Source organism: Saccostrea echinata, unplaced genomic scaffold (genome assembly GCF_033153115.1).
Source record: "Saccostrea echinata isolate AGI-Se365-2 ecotype Australia unplaced genomic scaffold, CSIRO_AGI_Sech_v1 ptg000030l, whole genome shotgun sequence".
Taxonomy (NCBI): Eukaryota; Metazoa; Mollusca; class Bivalvia; order Ostreida; family Ostreidae; genus Saccostrea; species Saccostrea echinata.
In genome coordinates, this window is record NW_026889779.1 from 26,901,390 (window position 1) to 26,928,254 (window position 26,865).

Sequence of the window (26,865 nt, forward strand, 5' to 3'; positions counted from 1 at the left end):
AAAGATATTTTTAATGATGGCCCTATGGACCCGGTTTAATGCCTTCCGTGTATTGACAATGTTGCAAAGAACACACGGAAGATAACTTGTTCAATGCATACACTATGAAGATTTCAGTGAGTTCCAAAATATCAACTTGAAGTGTACATTTGAAAAGAGTACAAATCGTTGATAAAAAGTTTTGAAATCGTCGATTATATGAGTTAATGTTTTGTATGAAAGGTATCAAATTTCAAAAAGGTTTGTTATGCTGAATTTGATTTCTTAAAATTTTCATTGCAACTCCACTTATTTCCCCCAAAATCGTTTCGGAGCGTTTCTGCAATTTTCTGCTATTGCGAGTATATGGGAGGCACTCTAACTGTGGTGAAGGCCTGTCCCGAGGCAGTTAGATTATTCTAAACTAGTAAGGTAGAACAAATTCACTTCAATTGGCAGGAGTGTTAAATTTTTTTTTTTAAATAAACGTGATTTTGAAGAATTTCATCCTATGAAAGAGAACAGTTAAGTATAAGTTGGATCTAGGAATAATCTCTATTGAGATTCTGCTGGGCTAGATATTTGGACTGACGCCCACAGAATCTCTAGACAACCACTCATAATTCATGTCTGGAAATCAAGCCCCAACTTCGGCCGACTATAGCAAGAATTATTCACCTAGACCACACTGCCGTTCGCTTCAATTAAGTCATTTGGTTGTTTATTTGACTCTCTGTCACTATCATTTCCACATTGCTTACCGTTTAGGCATGTAAATCCCAACATAAAAATATTCACTGAAATCTCCGTTCGAAATATGGCTCCTTTGACGAAATTGTTTACCTCCTCACATAAAAGAGTTCCTATAGTTTGTTTTTACCCTATGTGATTATGAACTAATGTCTACTATGGCTATTGAACATCACATAAAAGAAAACGGACTATAGGAACTCTTTTATGCGAGGAGGTAAACAATTTCGTCACAGGAGCCATATTTTGAACGGAGATTTCAGTGAATATTTTTATGTTGGGATTTACATGCCTAAACGGTAAGCAATGTGGAAATGATAGTGACAGAGAGTCAAATAAACAACCAAATGACTTAATTGAAGCGAACGGCAGTGTGGTCTAGGTGAATAATTCTTGCTATAGTCGGCCGAAGTTGGGGCTTGATTTCCAGACATGAATTATGAGTGGTTGTCTAGAGATTCTGTGGGCGTCAGTCCAAATATCTAGCCCAGCAGAATCTCAATAGAGATTAGATCTAGGAAGTGAGTACTTCCTGAGGTCAAAGGTTTCTACAATTGAACAGAGATTTGTCATGTATCTGAACTTGAAAATGCTCTCTATAATTCTGTAATTGAAAGGAGTTAATTCCGGTTTCTCTCGATCCTGTATTATAGTAAATATTCAAATCAGCATAAGGAAACATGCAATATTTATAAAGGTAGGACTGGTGCAAAAAAATTAATTAAAGAAAACAATCTTAGGGAAATACCTTTCAGATTAAAGAAAAAGGATATATGTCCTATCTTAATTTTATGTCAAAGAAAAAAAAGTCAAATAAATATCCATACTTATATAACATGACCTTTTTCCTAAATAAGCACCAGCCATCTATGGGGGTGATGGTAGTGGTTGAGAGGGGGGTAGATGACTACCACTTGTAGGGTACAAGTTTATTAAAAGAGATGATGGTATTTTCTTTTCAGAATGAAATGTTTGGGAATTTCAAATTAGATTTTGCAACATGCAACCATAAAAAGTCATCAATGTGAGTGAAATAAAAAAACATGAGCTATATATATGTCATTTTAAAGTTGAATGGAAGATGGGAGATACCTCTAAGGTCTTTGTTACAAATCTTGGAAAATTTAATTTAAATAATTAGTTCTTAAACATTTTAAAATAATCAAGAATTTTTAATGCTAATGATTTAGGAAAAAAAGCGTTTCTGTTATCGTTAGAAGACTTGAATGTTCATAGAAACCATCTATTATGTTAAGGTCAGTCTATCAATATTGGTGTGTTATTTATTGACAACAACTTTGATATTTTTTAAAGAAATATGGCAAATTCAGTTTTGTTTTTCTTGTAATGTCACGTTATTTTTAAATCTAAAATGATATTTAAATTTTAGAGATTTTGAAAATGTTATAAAATGTATAAATGTCAGTGTCAAAATGTATAAATGTCAATGTCAAAATGTATAAATGTCAATGTCAAAATGAATAAATGTAAAACAAAATAAGAGAAACTTTACACCCAGAAATATTTACAGTTCCATATCCTAGAAATATTTACAATTCCATAATGACGATTTGGTGGGGAAAACAGGTTAAGCGTGGCAGCCAAAGTTCAAAATTTGAAATTTATTGTACCATACTTTTGTTTTGAATAATTAACAACGAAAATTACATACCCAACTACATCACTAAGCAGGTTTCTCTACACATAGAATAATACTGACAACAGATGTTTTTTTCAAGTACAATTCACGTCGAGTCGTTTGAAGGTTAATAGATATGGGACCAGTTCATATCAACCTTCTAAGGACACCACTCCAGCAAGAAATCACACTGAGTACTACATGTATGTCCTTACAAAAAATATCCAAATATTATGCTCTAATGACATATCTTCTTAACATCACTTCTAAATGTTGGATTCATAAAGGCATAAATGATAGGATTAGTAACATTATAAGCAAAGTACATATAAAAAACAATGTTGTTGTGTGTAACGGCACCTAGTGCCATCAACCAAGCAGGGAAAAAGGCGATGATAAAGACAACTGCAACGATGAAGAGCATCAACGCTGTCTTAATGTTAGCTATTGTATCATGATCTCTGATATGGAGATGATGGTTCTTATGAGTCTGCTGCTGTTGAAGAGGCGACGTCTCATCCGCATTTTCCACTGGTCGAGAGGAAATGCCATTTTCACCTATTTCCACCTGTAGTATCCTTTGTTCTTTGGTGTTTTCGTTGTTGTCGTTAGCGGACAGCACGGTGAATGACGAAGTCGGGGATGATGTAGTTTGTCTTGGTGGTTCTTTGAGAGAGGCCTTAAGACAAATGTTATTCATAGCCTTTTGCTTTCTTCTGTTGGACCTTCGTCGGGTGACGGAATAATAAATCATAATATAAAGCAAAAGCACAATTATCAGGGATATCAAATAAAACGAAGAATATATTTTCTGCCATGTTATTAAGTAAGCCATGCCCACAATTGTTCCTGGATAATTACACTGACCAGTATATTCCTCCTGAAGATAAGGTGTCGAAATTGTTTGCTGAACGATATTATCTTTACTGTGTGTCGCATCAGTGCAGTTTGAAAACTCCCCAGACGACGATTCTGCATACACATAAACAGAATACGATATACAGCTTAGTACACCCAGAACACAAGCGAACACTGTCAACAGGCCGATAACAGCCCTGGCCCGGGTTTTATTCAACAGATGCAAGAATGGATGGCAGATGCAGAGATAACGGTCTACAGCAATAGCCACCATTAAGAACGCAGAGAGTGGTACGCTGAAGGTCAGCAAAAACATGTAAGTTTTACACAGAGCGTCGAACAGAATCATAAACCTTAGGTATATCATACAGGCAGTATACGGTATTATAATAGAACAGGTCAAAAAGTCATACACTGCTAACCCAAGAATGAAAACCGATGACGTGAGTTTATCCTTCTTCTTCGTGTACACAAAAATGACGATTCCATTCCCTATGATTCCAATGACGCTGAATACGGCCAACATAGCGATAACAATGAGATCGGACGTCTTCAGTGGACATCCTGGTATACCCTCATCTGCACTGCAGTCGATCTGCTCGTTGTGACAATCCGTATTGTTCATTTCCATAAAATATCAGCTACCTATAATCACAATTAGATTAAAGTTGCTTAGAATAGAGAAATTATTTACTAAAATTTTCTATAACTTTCACACAGCATAAATTTTATCTAATATACTATATTACCTCAATAATTGACAAGTCTAACTTGAGAGGATATTCAACAGAAATGCTAGTAATTCTTCATTAAAATCTAGTATAAGGGGCCCGGATTTACATGGAAACGCAAACAATTAATACACCTATGTTTTTTTCTTTTTTATGTAAAAAATGCTGGAATTTCAACTCCTAGATTTTTCCTGAGCAGAATGTATTGTTTATCAGTTTAAAAATTTTTTCCTTTATAAATCTATACTAAAGAAGGTATAAGATTTCCATTGTTTTCCTGATTGGTCAAAAAGTCGATTTGGAACGCTCTTTGAGATGTTGGACTGGTCGATGAGATGTTGGACCGCTATGACGTTTCTTAGCCTCACTTTAATTCTTCAATGTAGGCGGAATCAGCTTTACTTATATCTTATGTACATTCGATGGTGTTCTGCCATTGAGAACAGATGCAAAACTGTAACTTTCTGGTTGAAAAAATATACTCGGACAGGCAAACAAGAGAGTAGCTGCAGAACTGTAGCTCTCTGCTTGAGAAAATTCGGATTGATATCTGCTTTGCTTGTCCGAATTTTCTCAAGCGAAGAGCTACAGTTCTGCAGTTAACTTAACCGATCATGATAAGGAGCACACGGAGGGTGTGATCGGTCGACAGGGGATGCTTACTCCTCCATGGCACTTGATCCCGCCTCTGATGCTTTTTGGAAGTCCGTGTATGCTCTGCTATTGATTTTTATTGTTTAAGTGGACTATAAGCTTGAACACTGTTCGTTTTCTCCATATCTCATTCGACAGGTGTATTTTAGCATGACCCCCGATATAGGAATTCGAATTCTTTTAACTGACTCTCCAGTTGATCAAAATGCTTTGTCTGTCCGAATTTCTCAACCAGAGAGCTATAGTTGTGCAGAATTTTTAACTGACTCTCCAGTTCCACAAAATGCTTTGTCTGTCCGAATTTCTCAACCAGAGAAATCTTACACGGTACCAATGCATCAGGTGCGCATTTCGACAAATTATGTCTCTTCAGTGTTGCTCATGCCGAAACGTTGGGAATCCGAAATACTTAAATTTAAAAAAAATTGAACTTAAAAAAAGCAATGCCAAAGACTGGAGCCAAATACGTCGAAGGATCAAAACTATGCATGAGGGAGATAATCCTTAATTTTGAAATAAATTTGTAAATTTTACCACAGCAATTAAATATATATCTGTATTTTCAAGCTAGTACCGAAGTACTTGGCTACTGGGCTGTAGAGACACTTACAGTCCACCAGCAGAGGCCTCGACCCAGGGGTCATAATGTAAATCTTATATTGTACCAATTTTGATGCACCAGATGCGCATTTTGACAAACTATGTCTCTTCAGTTTTGCTACTGCCGAAACGTTGGAAATCCGAAATATTTAAATTTAAAAAAATATTTGAAGAGCTGAAAAAAGCGGTGCCTAAGACAAATGCGTCGAAGGATCAGAGCTAAGCATGATGGAGACAGTCCTTAATATACATCCAAATATGGAAGCTTGTAGTGATGGGACATCGGTTAATTTTCATAATCGATCAACGGTTGGAATCCAGGCGCGGATTCAGAAATTGAAGCTAAGGGGGGGGGGGGGAGAAGGAGGCAGGAACTCCTGGATTCTCAAGATTTTAAAGGGTAAAAATGAGGTCTACCGAGTAGACGTTTTTACATTTTCTCGACGAAACTATGTTTTACGCTAACTTTGACAATTTTAGGGGGTAGCGCCCCCCCTTTAAACCCGCCACTGGAATCGGTTACTGCTTCCGATGCGATTTTACCGATTATATTCGGATGTCATAGTTTTGTATATAAAAAGCAGACTATTTCAAGTATTTCATATTATTTCTTTATTATGGATATGTAAAATATATTGTTTTCTTTGTTGTTTTGCCTCTTTTAGACTTTTTATACATTCATCTTCTGGTTCTTAATGACTTCTGATTTGTACTAGTTGGCTTTGTAACACATAAGACGTCATTTTCTTTCATTACGAAAAAATAAATTTTAAACCAGTAACGGATAATTCTGGAATGCATTTTTAAAGATTGATTGATTGTATGTTGTTTTACGTCCCATTCGAGAATTTTTTACTCACACAGAGACGTCACCATATACCGGTGAAGGGCTTCAAACTTTGACTCGGCACTCAGGGCCATTGAGCAGTGAGGGTTCTTTATCGTGCCAACGTGTGCCGTGACACGGGGCCTCGGTTTTTAAGGTCTTATCCGAAGGACCCGCAACCTTCACTTCAAAGTACCGAGCGCATGGCGAAGGAACAGTTGCTACCCATTTTTTATCGACTTAGGTCAGTCGCGGACGAGATTCGAACTCACGACCGATCACAGAGCGAGCCATTTTTTAAGAAGAACGTTTCCGATGATAGATTATGAAAAATACTAATTGATCATCGGAATCGATAGCATTCTTTCGACGACATTCGATGTTCTCCGATTATCGGTGCAATACTAGACGCTAGAGCTAGATACGTCAAAAAAACAAAAAAGGTATAATAAAATTTATTGACGGTGTTCTAGGGCAAAATATTAACGCGTTTTGCCGAACCCTCGAATCAAACTGTTCTAGGGTCCAACAAATCATGACACGTAATGTTACCCTCGAACACATCCAATAAAAACATATAATTGCATGACACTTGAGAGTCGTCAAAGCTTCTCCAATTCAAAAGGTTGTATGAAATTCATATTGGAAAAAATTCGTTTCAACGTTTAAGTACCATTTTAAACATATAACAGTAATTTATTGATCGCTTCTTTTGATGTTCTCGAGGTGTAATATAATCATTTCATGACACACACGTAAACGATTTTCAATTATTATGTAAGATGGCATTTGACTTGGTAACAATATTCTTATTCTCATCATATGGATCTACCGCTTGAAAGAAGAAAGTTCTTGAACAAAGGGCATTGAAAACTAGAAGTTTTAATATTTTTCTTTGTAAAAATTTATAAATACCGACTGTGAAGAAATTTGTGTTCATTTAATAAACATATTTCTAAGTCCTTTGTCATTATTTTTTACAGTGTGTTTTATCTGACGAGTTAAAAACGTTTTTACTTAATTTCATTTGTCACGTGTTCTTTACCCGAAATTAAAAATCATAAAACATCCTTAAAGCTCTGTTAGTCACCTTTATACATGTATCCTGCTGTCCACTAAGAGCACTAATTAGTTCTAAGAATGGTATCGATCTAGTTCATCCCCTGGACTAAAGAAAGTAATTAAGTGCATTATAGACATATATTTTTTCAACACCTCTGATTAGACAGCCCAGTTATAATAACATTATTTATTTTCCTTTTGATGTCGTCCTTTACACGCACTTTTTTTCTACTTGTCAACATTTTTTAATTATCTCTTCATATTGGTTTTTTCTTCTCTTTGCCCTTTACCGCGATCAGGCATTTCATTCTCCGCTTATGGTGAAATTTGCATTCCCAAAAGGTTTTCATGCCTTTTCATTAGATTCATTACCTTTAAGTGTCAAATACATCCGTTTTGATGTTGTAAATGTAAAATATAGAGTTTATTTGAATGCGAAGTAATTCAGCAAGGAAATTACGTTTGTAGTCTTTTCAAAGTTTTCACTTCGCTTCTTTATCGTCCATGGATAGATTGCCTTCAAATTCATTAAAAAAAATCGATTTTATTAGGATTGTCCATTGTCTGAAACTTAGGATAAACAGATACAGCGTCATGAACTTTAGAGATGAATTATTTTTATCTTTGGTAGAAAATACACAAAGTACTTTAATATGCCTGGGAGTGTCTGTTGTATATGAATATGTTCAAACGTTGTTTCTATTTTTTAAAGAAATTATAAACAATACAGTCCTTTGTTATCTTCCTACATGTAATTCAATGAATATTCGACAGCCATTTTGTAAGATTCGTATACCTGAGAGAAAAATGTTATTTGTAGAGATATTTTATTGAAATTTTTATGCATTAATCAAAAATTGTTGATTATGGTGTATGCTATTTTTAACTTTATTCCTTAACACGGTATGAGAGTCGTCGTGAAACAAAAGATATTGAAAATGTTCGCGTTTTCCGGGGACATCCCTCGCACATGAATATGATTTAGCATACTTACTAACTAAAGACATTTTAACGATTTAAAACTCGCTTAGAAAAGAATAAATACATGTATATAAAGTTGTGAACTGCATGTATATGTGTTTGTCCCTGCGTTCAATCTCCTTCGATTTTTTTCCGAAACATCCAAAAAAAAAAAAATGTACTGAAAGGAAATAAGAAACGGAGGGTAAACTTAAGATGTGATTTAATTTCACTTTTTAGAACGTTTTTACCAGTATTTTATCTAACATTTAAACTCATTTTAAAATCAACAATAACCAAAATCTTATTTCATTTTGACAGTTACCAAGATATCCCTCTGACCAGTTACCAAGATATCCCTCTGACCAGTTACCAAGATATCCCTCTGACCAGTTTTCATAATTTTCGGTTATGCAGTCAAATTTTTTTCGCATGTTATGTTACCCTGCGTTTTTCAGTATATTTAAAAAAAACCTTTTCCATGCAGTCGCCCTGCAATATAATAAGGTCTTGGAAACATCTTTTTTTCAAGTTACTTCTTTTCATAAGCATTTTTACCATATTTTTTTTAAAATTATCATTATCAAGATTGTCATTAATTGACACCCTCTCTCTGCCCACTTATTTTTCTCATGTAATTGACAATACATTTATTCTTATAAACTGACAAAAAATACCGTACAGACGATTCACAAATATTGGAAGTTAAATATATGCAAACATTTTACACAAACCATTTCTATTAAATTGATATAAATATTTTATTTTATAGGAAGTTTTCCTTTATTCTTGAATTAAAACATAAGATAGTTAAAACAGTAAATGAATAAAAGTTCAGCATGTTGCCCTTAGATGAAAAATCATATTGTAAGCAATTTAATAATATACACTTTGTCTTTATAAACGGCATGAACGTTATACAATATTAATACCAATGAAAGTTTTAAATTAAAAAAAAAATGCGAGTGGAAAGTTGGAGTGGAAAGTTTCGTTTAATGTGTGAAAACAGATGACATTCAGGTTAATATGATGTTTTTTGGTGGTGTTCTGGATAAATTTACAGATCTATTAGGTTTGTTTATTTCTAGTTGTCTAATGTCTTGTATGTATGTTGGAATATTTAGTCATTACCTTCTCACAACATCTTTACGTACAAAAATGGCATGGATAGGGTAAAAATGAGTGCGTCCTCTCTCGATTTTATTCGTCGTGGGCGTTCGGGCGGAAGCGAACTTCGTATACTTTTTAGAAAATATTTCTGTCAATGGAATATCATTAAGTGCTCAAGTCCAGACACTCCCCAATTTCATTTACTTCCGACCTCCCTTTTTATTAAGATTTACAACAGAAGACCAAGTTTGGGGCGATATTTTAATAGAATGGGTGTTAGTGATTTCCGTTGAATTGAACGAAAGATGAAACATTTATAGTAAGTGCAACTGTTTATTTGATGATAACCTTTCTACAATGATTTTAATCTAAGCATGAATTAAACTTTTCGAGGTAATTTTAATAATTTCTCTTCTCAATCACTATTTATAACTGTTTAGTTTTATTATGTTTTTAGAACAATGCAGCAATATATGAAATTGAATTGATTGCAAATGTAAAAAAAAAAAAAAAAATAAAGAGAGCTGAGATACATAACACACGTATAAACCTAAGAATTGTATGATGTCTGAGTTAATTTGAAGGTATGTACAGTATGTATTCATCTCTGGCATTTTTTTTTCTTTTTGGGTAAATCAACGCACCCATTATAACGTCACGTAATGGCGTCGCGGACAACCAACGTTTGGGCGAAATCGTTGAGAAATGTCACTGCTACTGTTGTTAAACAGGCATTTCAAATCATATGCATTAACAGACATAAAGAATGGTTCCTTCCGAAAAGAATGGTTTGTGTTTTATAATTTTGGATTGAAAATTGATTGCGCTTCAGCCTCGATATTAAGAGAGGGGTTCCCCGGTGACCTGGAAAGCGTTGCACTCCTTGTGTTATTATTATAGGTATTAGGTTTTTTTTATTTACTGAAAATTTCGGTTAAATTGATAGGTATGCGAACTCCTGTGGTATCATTGGACCCGTGACTTTCACTTCAATGCCGGGCGCTTGGCGAAGGAACAGTCACTACTTATTTCTACGTCTTAGGTGCGGCGCGGCGAACAAGAAACGAACCCGGGCTCCCGATCACGAAGCGAACGCCCTATCACTAGGCTCCCGTGACCGGTATGATCATATTGATGAAATAAATACATACGTGTATATGTTTGTTTATTTATTGTTTAACGTCTCTCTCGAGAATTTTTCACTCATATGCAGACGCGTATGTATTGCACTTAGGAATGATAATTTAAATGACGTTTGGTATCAACTGTGTCACTGTCTTTTAGATTTTTCAATTTTCTTTAAATGGGATTGTTCTCATGAAATAAAAAGATATAACGAACAGTATTCAATCTCGAAAGTCCAAAACGATACAAATTTGGAGCAGAGCAAACACGGACAGATGATGATTTTTTTTCGCAATGAAATCGTCTTTTCTTACTTCTAGGTATTCTACGAATAAGAAAATAAATATTATTCTATAACTTATAAATAGTACATAATAAAAAAAAAACACTACTACAAAACTAGAGAATATAATCGTTCAGTACCTTTGGGTTTTAATGAACGCTGAGTTTGCATTACGTATACGTGTATGCCCCGAAACATTTCGATATCGAACGCCCCGTTGTAAACAAAAGATTCGTGTGGTCGTCCAGCTCAGCAATATTTATGATGGGTAGTGGCAGCTACATAAGATGTGTCTATTTTCACATAAAATTGAAATAATTAATTATTTAGTACCTATTAGCCTCAATAAAAAACCACAATAAGTAAATCATAACGCTTGGTAGGTTCATCGGAATGATGTGATATTGAACACATACAGGAGAGACGCGGATGTTGCACATGTTTAAAATCCCGATACTGAATTAAACGTTCTCATTAATTTTGAGTTAATTGATTGAAATAATTAATATAATTCAATGGGAAATGTTTTAGCTATAATAAACGAGTTATTGAACATATTCGCAGATTTTGACGTATACTTGGCACTCATGGATATTAAGCAGCGAGGGATCTTTTTCGTGCCAGCACCTACTACGACACGGGACCTCAGTTTATACTGTCTCATCCGAAGGGCCGGTCTCCACGTCCAGCTGTGGATTCGAACCCGCGTCGTAAGGATCTACTCCTTACATCAAGACTCTAGAGCAAACGCTCTAACCACTACAAAACGCGGGCGACCAAAACAATTATAATTAGATTGCCTATTTACAAAATCCAGAGATGTACATTTTGCATGGATCATCAATTAGTTTGCAGAATCAAACATACAGTTCTTGAATTGATTTATCTTTTATCTTTTTTTATTGTAATACATGTATGCCTAATTTTTATCCTCTTTCTAATATAAGTGAATGTAACATTAACCATAAAAGGTGTTTATATACATGGCTTGTTGCCCAATCGTATGATTTGTTTTAAAACGGAAATTATTTAAAGTGAAGGAAAGGTAACTATGTGTTTAACTTTTGTTTACATGAGTATTATTTTACTCGAATAAAAATTAAAACTGAGGAGAAAGTTAACAAGTGAATGTGTTTTACTTTTGTTTAAATTATTATTCTTTATACTCAACTGGTATGTTTTAGTTTTAATTAAAAACTTGATTCGACACTACAAGATTTGTTCGGTATTTGCTTTACGTCCCTTCGGAAATCTTTTGCTCGTGTTCCCACGCTACTAGTTGTAGGTGGAAGGCCAAGACGTGCATTCATCACTTATGGCAATTGAGCAGTGATGGATTTGTATCTTCTGGGACATGGGACCCCGGTTTATACAGTCTCATATGAGGGACTGATGAAGGACATGTCCCGCAGCGGGATCCTTACTTCACATCTCTAGGATACAGGTTGTATATACGTGTATATATGACGAAGTATTCTCCACTTTTCTTCAGATTTAAATTTTTCAATACTAATATTCCCTTTTAAAACTCTTGCTTTACTTTAGCTTCATAAAACTCTGGCCCTACTTTAGCTGCATCCTAGCCCTTAGGACATGTACATTTACTTGACCAAACTTGAATTAAAACCAAATGGGAATGCTGTCGTATCAGGATGATTTTTACAGATTTTCTTAAAGAAGAGGCGATTGTGCCCTGGCGATCATCTGAGTATGTTGCAGCATCTCCCTCTACACTTAATCTCTTCACAAACCTGTTTATTCTTGTCGCATACATGTCACGACTTGTTTTAACATACAGTTTGTCCTCTACATTTCTAGGAACAAAAAAGAGTGTTTGAAGATTCCATAAATTTGGAGAATGTGCACTCGTCCTCTCTCTCTCTACCCATCCACTCTCAAACTAATAAAAAAAGAGGGAGGGGCTATGTCGATGACCGCATAAAATTCACATTTTAAATTTCGTCTTGAGCACAAATGCTTTATTATATCAAAGATGGGTGAACAAGGCGTGCAGAATGCCTATGGCTTTAGATATTTAAAAAAATCATATTCAGTTTGTGAATTAAGTAGATGTATTTAAATTAAAGTTCCCATCATTGAGATTTATGACATTAGGTCAAAAAAACTTTTCTGAGGAAAAAAATTTCGGAAAAAAATTATTCTTTTATTAGAAAAATTAAATGGTATTCGTGGGATTCGAACCCCCAAACAATAAATATCCGGAGTATCATATTGCTTTGAGACTAACACGCTAACCACTACGCTATACAGCTCCTGATGAATAGTGGCATTTAGATCATGTTTGTAATATGACCCTTGACTTAATGGACTTCAAGTATTTCTCGGAAAGATGCGAATGTTTTGTCATAAAAGTGTACTTTTAAGGTATAGTGGGTCTTTGCTCCATATCATGTTTTTGTAAACCAAAAAATGTATATTTTTATGCAAATTTTTAGGATAAACTTTTACAAAAATGGAGTGAAGACCGAAAAAATTTGTTTAAGTATGAGAAAGTGATCCTTTTTGTCCCTTTTAGTGTGTGTATGTTATTTCGTAGGCAAGTAATTTCAGTCTTTATGAGATTTTTGTAAATTGTAGAGATTTTACATAAAGTATACTTTAATGTTAGATGAAATATCAAAGAAAATTTTGATAAAATTGAGATTTTATTTTTCACTTCATGTTTGTCGCACTATAGGCACTTCACCCGCCTTGGTCACCCATCTTCTTTGTTTCAAATTGATGACAGGAAAGCTGAAAATGTTAAAAAAAAAATTGGGCATGTGACGACGAACAAGGATTGATCGCATTAAGGTTATTCCAGTTTCCTTTTACATTCTGTAATTCTTTGTACGATTTTCTAAGTACCATATCCTTAAATCATTTTTAATACATTTCAAGTATCTCGCATAATTATAAATTATTTAAATTATTATTATACAGTTCCACTTTATAGAATCATTTTTTAAACAAATTAGCCTTTACGACTACGTGAATTAATCCATGCTTTTGCCAGGAATGTCTGTATCCAAGAAACTACATGGGGGTAGCAAATGATTCTTGACTAATTTTAGTTGAAGAACTTGATGTGTATGATGTGACATATTCATATTATTCCAAAAATATAAATGAAAATGGAATAAGCCGGGTATATTTGGATCAAATGTGATATGTAATACATAAAATTCAAAGAATTACACTAATAACCCTCTAGATTTAATGATTTCTCACATAAACTGGCTTGCCATATGGTCTTGAAAAAGGCAGCTAGAAAAAAATGAAATAAATTTCGATTGTCAACAATTAATAATATAAGTCGACACTTTTCATTAGAAGTTTGAAATGTGTATCAGCTGTACAGTCAAGAATACCTACTTGTAAAGGATGAAGATACGATTTTGATGAATTAACAGATTAACCTCTAACTTGCATTATTTAAATCTCCGGCTATTTTCTTACCTCGGGAGATATAATATTGTCATTTAGATTCAGCATGCTTCAAGATCCAAGAATGAAATTAATAATTCAACAACGCAGAAAGAACTTCACATAAACGCGAAGGCATTTCTCAAAGTCATACTCGGTCAATGTCAGGTACAAAAATTGATCGAGAAATTTTTTTGTCCATATCCACTCATTGAACCAGAATGAGTGAAGGATATCGTCAGCGGTTACTCCGGTATAATTTGTGAAAGTACGGATTTACTAATATTGTTTTTTTTCTTAACGCAAGTAACTCTCCCACTATCACGTTCCTTTACATTTTACGGTTCTGGGTTCCTTTTCTCAAATTGAATATTGGAATTTCGATATACGATCATGTCAATATCCCTCTCCAACACATCGACAATATGGCGTCTGTGCGATCCATTGTTTAATTAACTAATGGAACTATTTCATTTAGTCCAATTAGGAAAGGAAAATACCATTTAGTGATATTCTTAAAAAGACACTTTTGCCATAATACATTTAGCGCATGGTTTATTTGAGCTGAAATTTTTAACCATATGTATTTTTTGTTATGTGGGAGAATTCAACGTAGAGAATACACTTTGTGCAATAAATGCGTAAATTCACAAACTATTTTATCAATCACTCTAGAAGCATGATACTTTTTATACAACCTATTGAAATAGATTAACCACATGACTCTTGCATAAATAAATCGTTGTAAAAGGTGAAGAAAACAATAGTGGTTAATCTCATAAATCCAGTTAAAAACGATTCGTTAACAGAGCAGAAACGCGGACCACTGGAATCACCAGAGGTAGGGTCAGGTACCTCAGAGGAATAAGTATCTCCTGTCGACTGGCCACACCCCTGTGAGCTCTATATGTTGATCAGGTAGACAAAGTACTCCGTAGTCAAATTAAGTATAAAAGCGATGACCAATCAAGCTAAAGCAGAGAATAAGTGTCCTCCGCTTAAGGATCGAAAAAGAAGAGCATGCACGGATCTAGAGCGGGGGTCGGGTGTCCGAACCCCCCCCCCCCCGAATTTTCAGAGTTATTAAATGTATATATTGAAGCCAGTAATAAAATACTCTGGACCCCCCCCCCCCTTCTAGAAAACGTGGACCCATGTTAAGAAATAAGTTCTTCACGGTTGAAAAAGGCTCGACATGTTGAGAACCATTGTTAAGAAATACATGTACTTTTTTACGTTTAGAAAGGATTTAGGGTTTTTTTTAAACCGTTGCAGTTATGAGATGTCTTTCAAAATATGATAATTCAGCGCATAAATAGCTCGACATGTAGAGAACTTTTACACCATCGAAATTGCACTAAGAATGTCATCAATTTGATGTTAAACTACATTGTATCTGCCTAAGCACGAAAAAAGTCTCTATCTAGTTTAAGCTAAATACATGTATCGTAAATCTCACTTTTCTTAATGACTTAAAATTTTTAGCCTAAGAAGAGAAAGGGATTTAAATTAACCATTTATAAAATATTAAGATAAGGAACAGTGAACAAGCCCAAAGGCTCAATCATTTATGCATACTCAGTATTGTGAGGGAGCAAATACAGACCTCTAAAAACATCAGAGATGGGATTAACTGACATGGAGGAAAAAGCATCCCCTGTCGACCGGGCACACCGACCGTGTGCTGTTCGTCAAGATAGGGTAAAAGAAAAATCTGTAGACAACGATGTGTGATAATAAAAACCTAACAATATTGTATGAAAAACGTCTGTCAACCTTCGACTTAGCGATAGATTGTATTTGATAACAAGGTCACTGTATCGACAGTAGAATTTGTGAAATGTTGACTTTAAACAAGCTTATATCCTTGTAGTAATTAGAAACTGAGAGACATAAACCTAATAATTATGCCAGATGATATTGGTACAATGTTACTAACAATAATAAGAGAAGTTGACAATAGAAAAGTTTATGTTATCACGTTTATCATAATTTTTTTTTTGGCTTAATTGTTAAGCCAAATTTGTTAATTTGTTCTCCATTTCTTGACACAAATGTTTCAGGCTCTTAGGTGTCTTTTATTTCAAGTTCAAAGGGATATATCGAATCAACGTAGGAATGAAAATTTAATATTACTAATTGATTAAACGTCCTCTATATATTTAAATGTCGAATAGAAGGCCACAGCCAGGAATGTGTTTTTTTCATGTGTGACTTTCGAACATTCAATTCGGCAGGGGATGCTCACTCATCTATGACACCTGATCCCTCCTCTAAATATTGAGGTCCGTATTTGCTCTGCTCCAAATTTGTATAGTTTTATAGGACTTTCGAGATTGAATACTATTCGTTATCTTCATATTTCACTCTGCTTTATGAATAAATTCTGCTTCATGAGAAAACAAAAACAAACCTGCTAATAACTGTAACTGGGCACTATTAGTACCCATGGGAATTTTCCGATATTGTTTATCGCGGACTCCAATAACTGCATATTGTCAATCAGAAATTCAAGCATCTTTTCAATTTTAGGGCATTTGTGTGTAGAAAAAGAATGTTTTAACAAATGCAGATGACCATTAACAATGTATATTTCTGAGTTCCATTTTTATTGATAAGCAGTTATCTATGGTGTCAAGATGCCTTTAATATATCGTAGGAAAATGGTAGTTTAACGTGTTGAAAAGTCGTACGTTTTGATGATGGTAAAATTTTGTGATTTCAATTTTTCGAAAGGTTCCTTGGAGTTTTTAAATATCCTCATCTGATTAACATCACTTCTCAAACATGTACGGTACTCCTGAAGTTGCTTTTAATATTTTTGTATAGAGTAAAGAAGGGGGCTTAGTAGAACATTTACTAGAACCCGCTATGCATCTTTGTAAGTATTTTATGTTGTTTAGAATATATAATTAAAGGTATAGCAATTCAATTTCAATTTTGATATTAGGAATATGCTTATGAAGAATTTTTTTCTTAGAAAGTGAACTATGAGTAAAAGATATATTATCGCTTGTATAATTGAATCGAAGTTCATGAACTAAAAGAGAAATGGCATAATAGATATCTTGAAGAAATAACATGGATTTTTATTTCATTCATTTTTCTTTCGTGACAGCACTAGAGCTTTAACTAGTAATGCGTGGTCAAGGTGAAGATGTCACGGAATAGTCGTACATGTATGTCCGATGGCCGACAGCAGCCGCAACTTTCTGGTTAAGAATGTTGTCATTTTGTACAGCGTTTTTGACAATTTTCGCTGACAAATTACAAATAAACGGTTAATGCTATGTATGTACAATTATTACACTGACAATTTTCACTAGCGAAAAAACATTAAAAATTCTTTCGTGTGATTTGAAACTAAGGTGACTGGAAAGAGATAGGGTGCACTTTACTGATTTTCACCCAAAATCCTAGATGCTAGACGTATATTCGTCATTCTGTCACTTTTCTTGTTGTAATATTACATGTAGAAAGATATTCTTAGGAATGTATTTAAAAAGGCGGATTAAAATAATACGTTTGTTGTAATGGATACACATGAATGAATGTACCTCCTCAGAGTGTGAGACAACTCGAGTCTACCGCTCTTATGTTGAGAAAGAAAACCACGGTTTGGTAGCTCTACATGTGAGCATCCAATCTATAGTTTTGGGAATGTATCAAAAACAGAATTTTATATAAGGAAATATACCCCTTTTTAAGCAAGAATAAAACGACAACCTTAAATTTAACGTGGGAGCCTGTATTTACTCTCTAAATACACATAATTAATACACAAGTGTTTAAAACACCTTTAAAGGCCAACGCAGCCTCTAAAGACTTCCACCTGGTCGGCCAGTTATTTTTCAATGTGACATGAGAATGAAAATATAGGTACTTTTAACTTATGTGATCATTTCCTCGTGCGCATAGTTAAAAAAAGAAGTTTATTGATCAAAGACACGTCCGATTATAAACAAAAATCAGATTTCTGACAGACCTAGAAAATTTCATTTTGGTTACTTGTATATGAAAGCAGCACGTACACCAACATGACATTTTATGAATTGATTACTATAATCTGTCGAGAAAGAATATCTAGAAGACAATACTAATCTAGAATCACCTTGACCTTGCAGTTCTGTAATAACCTAAAGCTTATCACCTTCGAGTAACCTGTTTTATTTATCTACAAATCACAAGAAAGAATTTTAATGACTTTCTCCGGTTGAAATTGTCAGTTAAATTGTTCATTTAGCATTACCAGTTTACATGTAGTTACAATTTGTTAACGAAAATTGACAAAAATGCTGTACAAAATGACAATATTCTTAATCAAAAGTGGCGGCCGTTGTCTGTCGGCCATCGTACGTATATGAAGATTCTGAAGCATCATACAAATGGCCCTCTACGTACATTATCAATTACAACTCATTCTAGAAAGTAAGAACAGTGATATTCAAACCCAAAATGATAAATATTTCATTTCATCCTTATTTCATGCAGTTTGTGTAGATGTAATACATGTATATCGAAGCTTTGCATTTCATGCACATCATGAATTCTCAAAAATTAAATTCATATCTTATATTTACATTATTTGTCTGATGACTTGCCACATATTTTTGTCATTCAACGATCATTTTTGAAAATAAAGTTTGCACCATTTTTTGACTTCAATCACATCTCAATGGAAATATTCTTACTCATCCCACGGTAGTTCATGACAACATGAACTTTTTCTAATTTGCAAACAATCTTAAGGAAAAATATTTGGAAATGTAAATATTTGTTGTTAAACGTCCTTATCGAGAATTTTTCACTCATATGGAGACGCCACCACTTGTCGGCAGAGGGCTGCGAATTTAGACCTATACTCGGCACTCAGGAACTTTTTCGTGCCAGCACCTATTGCGACCTGGGAGCTCGGTTCGTAGCTCGTTGCAACTCCTTACTCCGCGACTCTAGTGCAAACGCTCTATCCACTGCACCACGCGGGAGACCATTAGTAGCTGATGTAGGGGTAAGCCACATTCAAAAAATGTTTTATCTTGATACATATGTAGATTACAACAAATAAAATATTCTTGGAAGTTTCCTAAATATACCAGTAACAACCTATTACATGTATTTATATTCCTCGTCAAAAGGAATCCTGAATTTGACCAGGTACTCGATTTGTAAAATGTGATGTTGTTCATAAGTGATCAACAGAAGTTTCTTAATTCTTTTTTCAGAAATACGTCATTCTTAAATTATCAATCTTGTAATCTTTTTTCCTCAAGAATTTCATAAAGAAACTGGTAGTTGCTATACAAAGAAAATAAATTTGTTGACTTCATTTTAGGAACATCTTATACATAGGATAAATAATGAGCTGAAATAAGATTTATATACTATTCATTGGTATTTTTTACTACGTGTATCCCAGATTTTTTTCTTCCATCACTCACTCCAAGGTTAAAAATAAAATTGATAAATAATATTGTCCTCCATTGGAAAGACAAAAAAAAAAATAATAATAATCTGACCTTTACTGGTTTGCCCCCTCCCTCCCTTTTACAATTAAATGATGACCTCCTTAGTGAAAATATACATTACAGCCACTGGAATAAATTTTAGGACTTTAAAATTCGAATAGCTAGGGTAATAAATTCCTAGATTTCCCTGAGGAGGACACATTGCATACAGTTTCAGGCGTGAAGGAAATAGCTGCTGACACTGTACCAAGTGTCTGAAATCCAATACAGCAAGACGGGGGATTTGTAAATTAATATGAACAGTAAATATTGAGTTTCTACAAGTTGCTCGAATCTGTTACACGTCGAGTCCCAAATTGGCATTAATAGATGAGAAAAAGTATCTGTGACAAGCACATGTCATCGTATATTTTCCGAAAGGCGACCTTAAATTTATGATGCATTACGATAGTTTCTTTTTTTTATTCAATGATAACACCATTTCATCTGATCTGGTGGATGCAACAATTACAGAGTTGCTTTTACTTTATTTTACGTGCTACGCCATTCTAAACAGGGTTTTAGTTTACGTTGACAACCAAATAGTTGGACTTGAAATTCGAACAAAAGATTACGTAAATTGTTTAGACGTAGGTCGCTGACACCAAGTTTTATGAACCCATGTTTACCCGGGTTTTCCGTAGAAAAACATTCTGTATAATTCGGATAACCCTTCCTATAGTTTTTAAGATAGGGACTGTTTTTGTTTTGCAGATCAATTGTACATATATCAGAGATGTGCATACTGCTTGGATTTGGCTAATTTGTACCAAGACTACCAGCTGTTGAGTAATTTTTTGACAAATGTCTATTTTAGGTAATTTATGAGAAAAATACTAGGGCCCTGTTTTACAAAAGAACTTACGACTAAGATCAAAATGTTTTTATGCAAATAACTTTTCTTTTTACATGACTTTGAAAATGGTTTTATTCTTTTTGAATTATGCAAACAATTTTTAATAGAAACATAGGTATTAGGTTGTATTAAAATTTTACAAGCAACTAAAGTTTTTGGTCATAGACATAAGTACTTTTGTAAAATGGGCCCCGATTGTTGAACTTTTTTTTTAAATTTGGCAACAGTTTTCAAGATAGGAACTTTTTTATGTTACAGAGCAATTGTACATACACCAGAGATGTGCATATTACTTAGATTTTAATTTTTGATAAATTATGAGAAAAATACCAGCTGTAGAACTTTGTCCTTTTTTTCAAAATATTGCATATAAGGTACATCATTTGTCCGGATAATTCCTCCTAGTTTTCAAGATAAGAAGTCGTTATTTTTGCAGATCGATTGTACATATATCAGAGATGTGCATGGTTCTTGCATTTTGATTTTTTGATCATTTATGGGGAAAATGCCATTTGTCGAACATTAACGTAGTCATTTCTATGCAAAATATCCTAATAGGGTACATTGATTTTATTGGGATACATGTCACCTCCTACAGTTTTTAGAATAGAAAGTTTTAATGATAGACGGTGTTCTTATTTACAAGAGTTATTTCCTTTCCGGTGTCAATCTACGGTCAACCAACATAAGGTGCTGTTTTCCCTCCATAGCATTACCAAGTATATGTGATAGTATCTGATAATAAAATCTGTGTGTATGTTCATTATGTTTTCTTTATTGTCCCATGCTTTGTCAATAAAGATACGATACGGAATTGTCAAAGACGTTTAAACATTTAAATTTTTACTTGTAAGTTACTACACAGGATATAGTGAGAGAAATAGGTATAATCACGACAAAGGGAAATAACTCTTGCAAATGGAAAAGTTGTATATTCGTGCAAGAAATTTCTGTTCACAAAAAGAAAACTCGGTTTGCTGTCACATTGACAGCTTTACACTTGTTTAACTGTAATTTAAAAAAAAAGTCCGAACAACAACTGCCAGTACTCAAGACAAGAGGGTATGATTATTACCTGTTTATCCAATATTTTCACTTGCGTTCAGGTAACAATACCATTTTGCTTTAGAAATAGTGACCAAAAAAGTTGAACTAAGTTCAGTCATAAATCTTATGAATGAGTGCAAACGCGATGAAACTCAAAGAACATAGCGTGGTTTATTTATCGTGATCAGCTTTCGAGTGGTATTTGAGCAGATTAAGACTATTGTGATTAGAATTGATTTCATTTCAGATAACAGAATACGCGCATCTAAATCACTTTATATCTCCGTATTGAAAGTGTCCATAAGACGACTTAAATGAACGTGATGCCTGCTAAAGACATTTTCCCGTCAGTAAACAAATAAAGAAAAAAAAACAGAAAAAGCCAGCAAATTGTGTTTTAAGACTGTTTCCATGACGACTGATATCACAAGAATATATTCTGAGACAACACTTGTTTTCTATCGTTGCGAAGATGAATTTAACGTAAAACGCTCGACATTTCACTTGGATGTGGACAGAATGTACTTCAATTTTCCAGTTCACTCGTCCATGAAACAAGATACCGAGGAACCAGCATGGATTGATTTTATTCTCTATCTGATAATTTAATCTATGTTTATTCTCTTACTTGTTTATAAATCAATCATCATCATTTACCTTGATCCATTGTGGAATATGCTATGACTGTATTGGTTAACTCGCTTACTGCTGTGCCATCTTTATTATATTTAATAAAATATCCATGGTTTGCAACAATTATTTAGTAATGGGGAAAATAATGTCATCTATCATTATAATATATTTCCTTTGATGTAAACCAGAAAGAAACCATGAAGTCTACATTAGGTGACTCTAAATCGATCATTGGAAGAATCAGCAATGTTATATTTAATTTTTGATTTAATAAAGTAAGTATATAATGTAGAACTTCAGAGCCAATTACTTACTACATAAAAATATCGTATTAAACTGCATTCTATGGGCATCATTTTCGGTATCTAAATATTGCTAGGGATTTACTTCGAAGGATTAACTTGTTGAACTTCTAAATTATAAAGCACCGGAAAAGTTTTCGGCAGAATTACTGATGCCGGATAGAAAACTCCAATAAAGAAATGCCGAGGTTCACGTCGTTGTTTGTCATTCGCTTGGATATTTCCGATATTAAAAAAGGGGAGACAAATTGTATTAAAGCACTTTAATCAATCTTCGTAGGGCTTCTGCCTAATTCTACCTGGAAATCAGATGTCACTCAGTTTGAGCTTTCTCAGGGTTTTGGCGTTGTCTTCTCCAGCTAAGTCACAACATATCCTCCAATCTCGTGTAATTACTTTCCGGGGCTTTAATTTCTTCTCTAAATACTTAATGATGTCTCGATTTTTTCCAGCTGATAGCGGCTTTCTTTCAAACAGCGCGAGAAGATGTCGAAGATGTCTTCTGATTATACACTTTGACTCTAATAATGTCGATTATCTTTTGCTATATTTTGTGACTGAATAGATTTTCAACATTCTACCTAACTATTTTGCAGTAACCTACAAGATGCATTTTGGAAGAAGCAACAAATGTATTTAAGAAAATCATATTGTAATGAACTGAATTTTATACGCTCACAAGGGCAATTGTACTGTTTCACAATCCAAATTTTGTCGAGAAGGTGATTAGTGAAAATATATTTGATCTGAATACAGAATATTGTATTCTTATCTACAAGGGACGTTTAACAACAAACAAAAAAATTATTCATTATTTTCATGGTCCGTCATCATCCGTATATCTGTGCTGGCGATTACCTTTTACTCTAACATCAACATGTGCCCTATAATAAGCATTCTGCGAGTATTACATATTAATAAATGCCCCTCTCCTACCCGGATTTTAATCATAAAATCTTATTTCCGTCAAAAATCAACGAAAAAGGAACGACATGAAAACTTGATTTGTATCTTGTGAAGATAGACTTACATATTTAAATAAGCTCATTATCTGCAAGCTCTTGCAAATCGAAGTGTGACAGACTGACAGACAGAGAGGAAATCCTTAACAGACTCCTCCTGAAGTGTGTTTTTATATAATTATAAATATAGAATTTCTCGGAATAATGTTCCTTACTGCTTAAACACTCAGGAACATAATCTCACATAATGAAGACAAATAAACATACATGTACAACCAAATGATCAAGCATTTCTTTATTTTGATATCCATCCTGTTTGTTGATTAGTTTTCATCTACATGTGTATGTCTGTCTGTACAATCCCCCCCCCCCCCCCCCGGTATCCAGAGATTTATGAGAAAAGATATACCCTGGTGCATGGAAGAAAAAAATGATCCTAGTAAAACCATTGAATGCAGTGATCTATTTTGATTTTGTGTAAATTAAACAAAAAAAAAATTAAGAAAGGTGGCAGATTTTTTGCTCTGAATTATCTCATGTATGTTTCCCCCCCACAGATCCGCTGTTTGAATTTTGGTCAAGTTAATTTCTTGAGTCATTATTAATCAAGAAAAAAAAATTATTTATTATCTACCAATGAGCGATAAAGATTCAGTGGTGAATTCGTGCGAGGGGAGTACATAGAAAAATACCTTCATCGCCCTTAAGAATTTTCTATATGATAAATCCTCAACTTTTAGTACTAAAAAATACTTAACATGTACACGCTTTAGTTGAATAGATAAGCGAACTGTGTATATATTTACTGACTTATAAGATTTGATAGTTTAGTATCTTAGGCTTATACTGTCATCTGCTACATGTCTCGAACGTCTTCGTTTATTGTCCGAGGATAATAATAAGGTGGTGGATCAGAAGATGCTGTTTTTCAGCTTCATTAAGTAATGCAATATCGAAACAAACACTAATTCAGAAATTTCGTTCAAATCATATTTATTTATGAAGGAAACTGTAGAAAAAAAATTAGTGGTAAAAAAAGATAATTTTTTTGTGTCGACAGTACTCTAAAAAAAAAATCAAACCATGCCACATTGTGGTACTAGTTTATTTGAAAATAATAAGGTTACACACTTGAGTGCTGAACAAAAGACGTATACTTTAATAATTCTCGTGTACATTTTTATGTCATACTTTTTCATTTCATTTCGGATGTAGCTGAATCTCGAACTCCATGAAATGCCAAATCTATTTTTTTATTTCTCTTTTGAAGATTTTTTTTTTCAACTAACTTAAAAATCATCGAAAAAGTACATAATTAATTATCGTTTGTTTTCAATTTTAACACCAACAGTGACTTAAATCAATCTGATTTCAGTCTAATGGACAGTTTAAAAGTTTTATCTTTAATTATAACAATGTTGTTTTTGTGTCATTTATTTTCATCGCTTTTTGTATCGTATACGTGTTCTAGTCAACAATTTCTGAGTACAGAAGCATAAATATTAGAGTCATCATTTAGTCTTTTGATCCAAGGTTCTGTATGGAGTCAAACAATTTCATCACTATTCCTCTTTTTATGTAAGCATAAGAAACTAAATACAGAAGCTGTTTAATAAGTGTTTTATTAATAAATATTTTGTTGTTTGGTATCAGATCATTTGTTGTTTAAATATATCTGAATGACCAAAATGTATTTTGGAATATCATGTATGTAAAGTAATTCTTGAGAAGAAAAAAAAACCCACTTATTTTGTAAAGTGGCTGGCTTTCCCCACGACAGTCACACTGAACAACGGTCTCGTCTAACTGCTGTGAGACAGAACCTTTTCAGTTTGTTACATAAACTTATCTTGTAATTGGAATTCAGCGCCAGACAGCGTTTGGATGAATACTATCAAAACTTTTCCCCGAAATAACATACCAATTTACTAATTTAAATACCTTAAAGAGGGTTGATTAAATAATCTCAATTTTTCTGTAGGGGCATAGGCTCCATTTATTTAAAGGAAAGGGGAGGTAGTGACATCTTTTCCTTAATTTCTCCTTTGTAACATTAAAGTGGCCAGTTATAAAAAGTGATCAGGAGCAATAAATAAACCGTTTTAAGAGCAGCACAGCTGGTTTTCTGGGCTGTGTTCAAGATCGTAGCGGCAAAGCAAGCCAGGACATGCTAGCACTCTTCGGAATTAACACAGGTAGCCTTTACATAAAGTAAAACACGATTATAGCAAAGTGCCAATCACTTCGCTGAAAACGTCAATTCATTATATGCAGGTTCTCTATAATTGTGTTTTACTACACATATTTAGGTGTACATACCTTATAAGTAGGTAAGACTAACTGAAAACATACCACTGTGTAAGTAATCATTTAATTTAAAGAAATGGAGAAAACAACACCAGCTTAATTTATAACTATCCATTGTACGATGCATGGTTTCTATGTTTGCCATTTTTGATCTTAAACAACGATTTATTTACGTTAGCGCTAAGTATCCGCTAAAATTTTGAACGCGAAAATAGTAAGGAGTCTTTTTTTGACTAGTAAAGACAGAACAGAACATCTGGAATTTAATTTACCTCCGAGTTAAACTGTTGTGAGATTTACAACATACCACTTGCTTACGCCCAATACTTAAGCCACAGTTTCCCAAGAAAATATTTTTTTATTGCACTGACATTTACCTACAACTGAGCCATGGAAAATTTTCATATTGCAAAATCACCAATTAGTTCCAATGTGCAAAGCAGTACATATACATTCCTTGGAGCGCACAACTCTTTACCATTTTAGATTAAGACATAGAAGCTTTGAATGTGGACTTTGGTGACAGGAAACATCATTGGTAAAGTACTTCGTGTTAATTGCAAAGTTCTTTGATCGATGATGATTATTGGTTTATTATGTGGATATTAACCTTGCCTACAAGCAATTCACCGATTGTTTTTATTAACGACCTTCCCATATTCTACCTGTTTTTTTTTTTTATTCTACTCTCACTTAGTTACAGGTATCTAATACTATTACGACTTAAATAACGGAATTAAAGAAACATAAAATGAATGTTATATAAACGACATAGTACTATCTAAAATGTGATTTATATATCTAAACAAGAATAGCATTCTCACAAACCTATTAGATTGAACTTTTTTCCCCTGTACATGGCTGCATGATACGTTAAAGGGAAAATATTGCAAAATCCGACTAGAGAACATTTTACTTTTAGAAAGTCTTGTCACGATGCCAGTATATTATATGTATATTTTTTTTAAATAATGTGAAATAATTCAAACTTACCTGTTGAAAGAAAAGAGTACCAGCTGTATTCAGTAAACTCTTATGACGGAGTGCTTGTAAATGATAAAATGTAACTTGTGAACGTTGTTAAAACACTGCATCTGAGTAGTCAAAGTGTGTATCACCCTGTAAGCCGTGCCAGCAATATGATAATGTGGTGGTCATTAGATAGGATAAGAAACACACATCTCACTAACTACTCGATACATCTATCGACATTAGCTCCCAGCTGTAGTTCACCTCTCTGTCCACGAGTAT

General features: G+C 33.8%; 1 protein-coding gene across 1 annotated transcript; it reads right to left on the reverse strand.

Annotated features, from left to right (window-relative positions):
- Positions 1-2,365: 2,365 nt before the first annotated feature.
- Positions 2,366-26,865, reverse strand: LOC133196640 (orexin receptor type 2-like). The gene is made up of 2 exons (XM_061332503.1): positions 26,608-26,865; positions 2,366-3,871 (listed from the first exon to the last, which is right to left on the reverse strand). The coding sequence occupies exon 2, from the start codon at positions 3,855-3,857 to the stop codon at positions 2,607-2,609; it is 1,251 nt and encodes a 416-aa protein (XP_061188487.1). The 5' UTR covers positions 3,858-3,871; positions 26,608-26,865; the 3' UTR covers positions 2,366-2,606.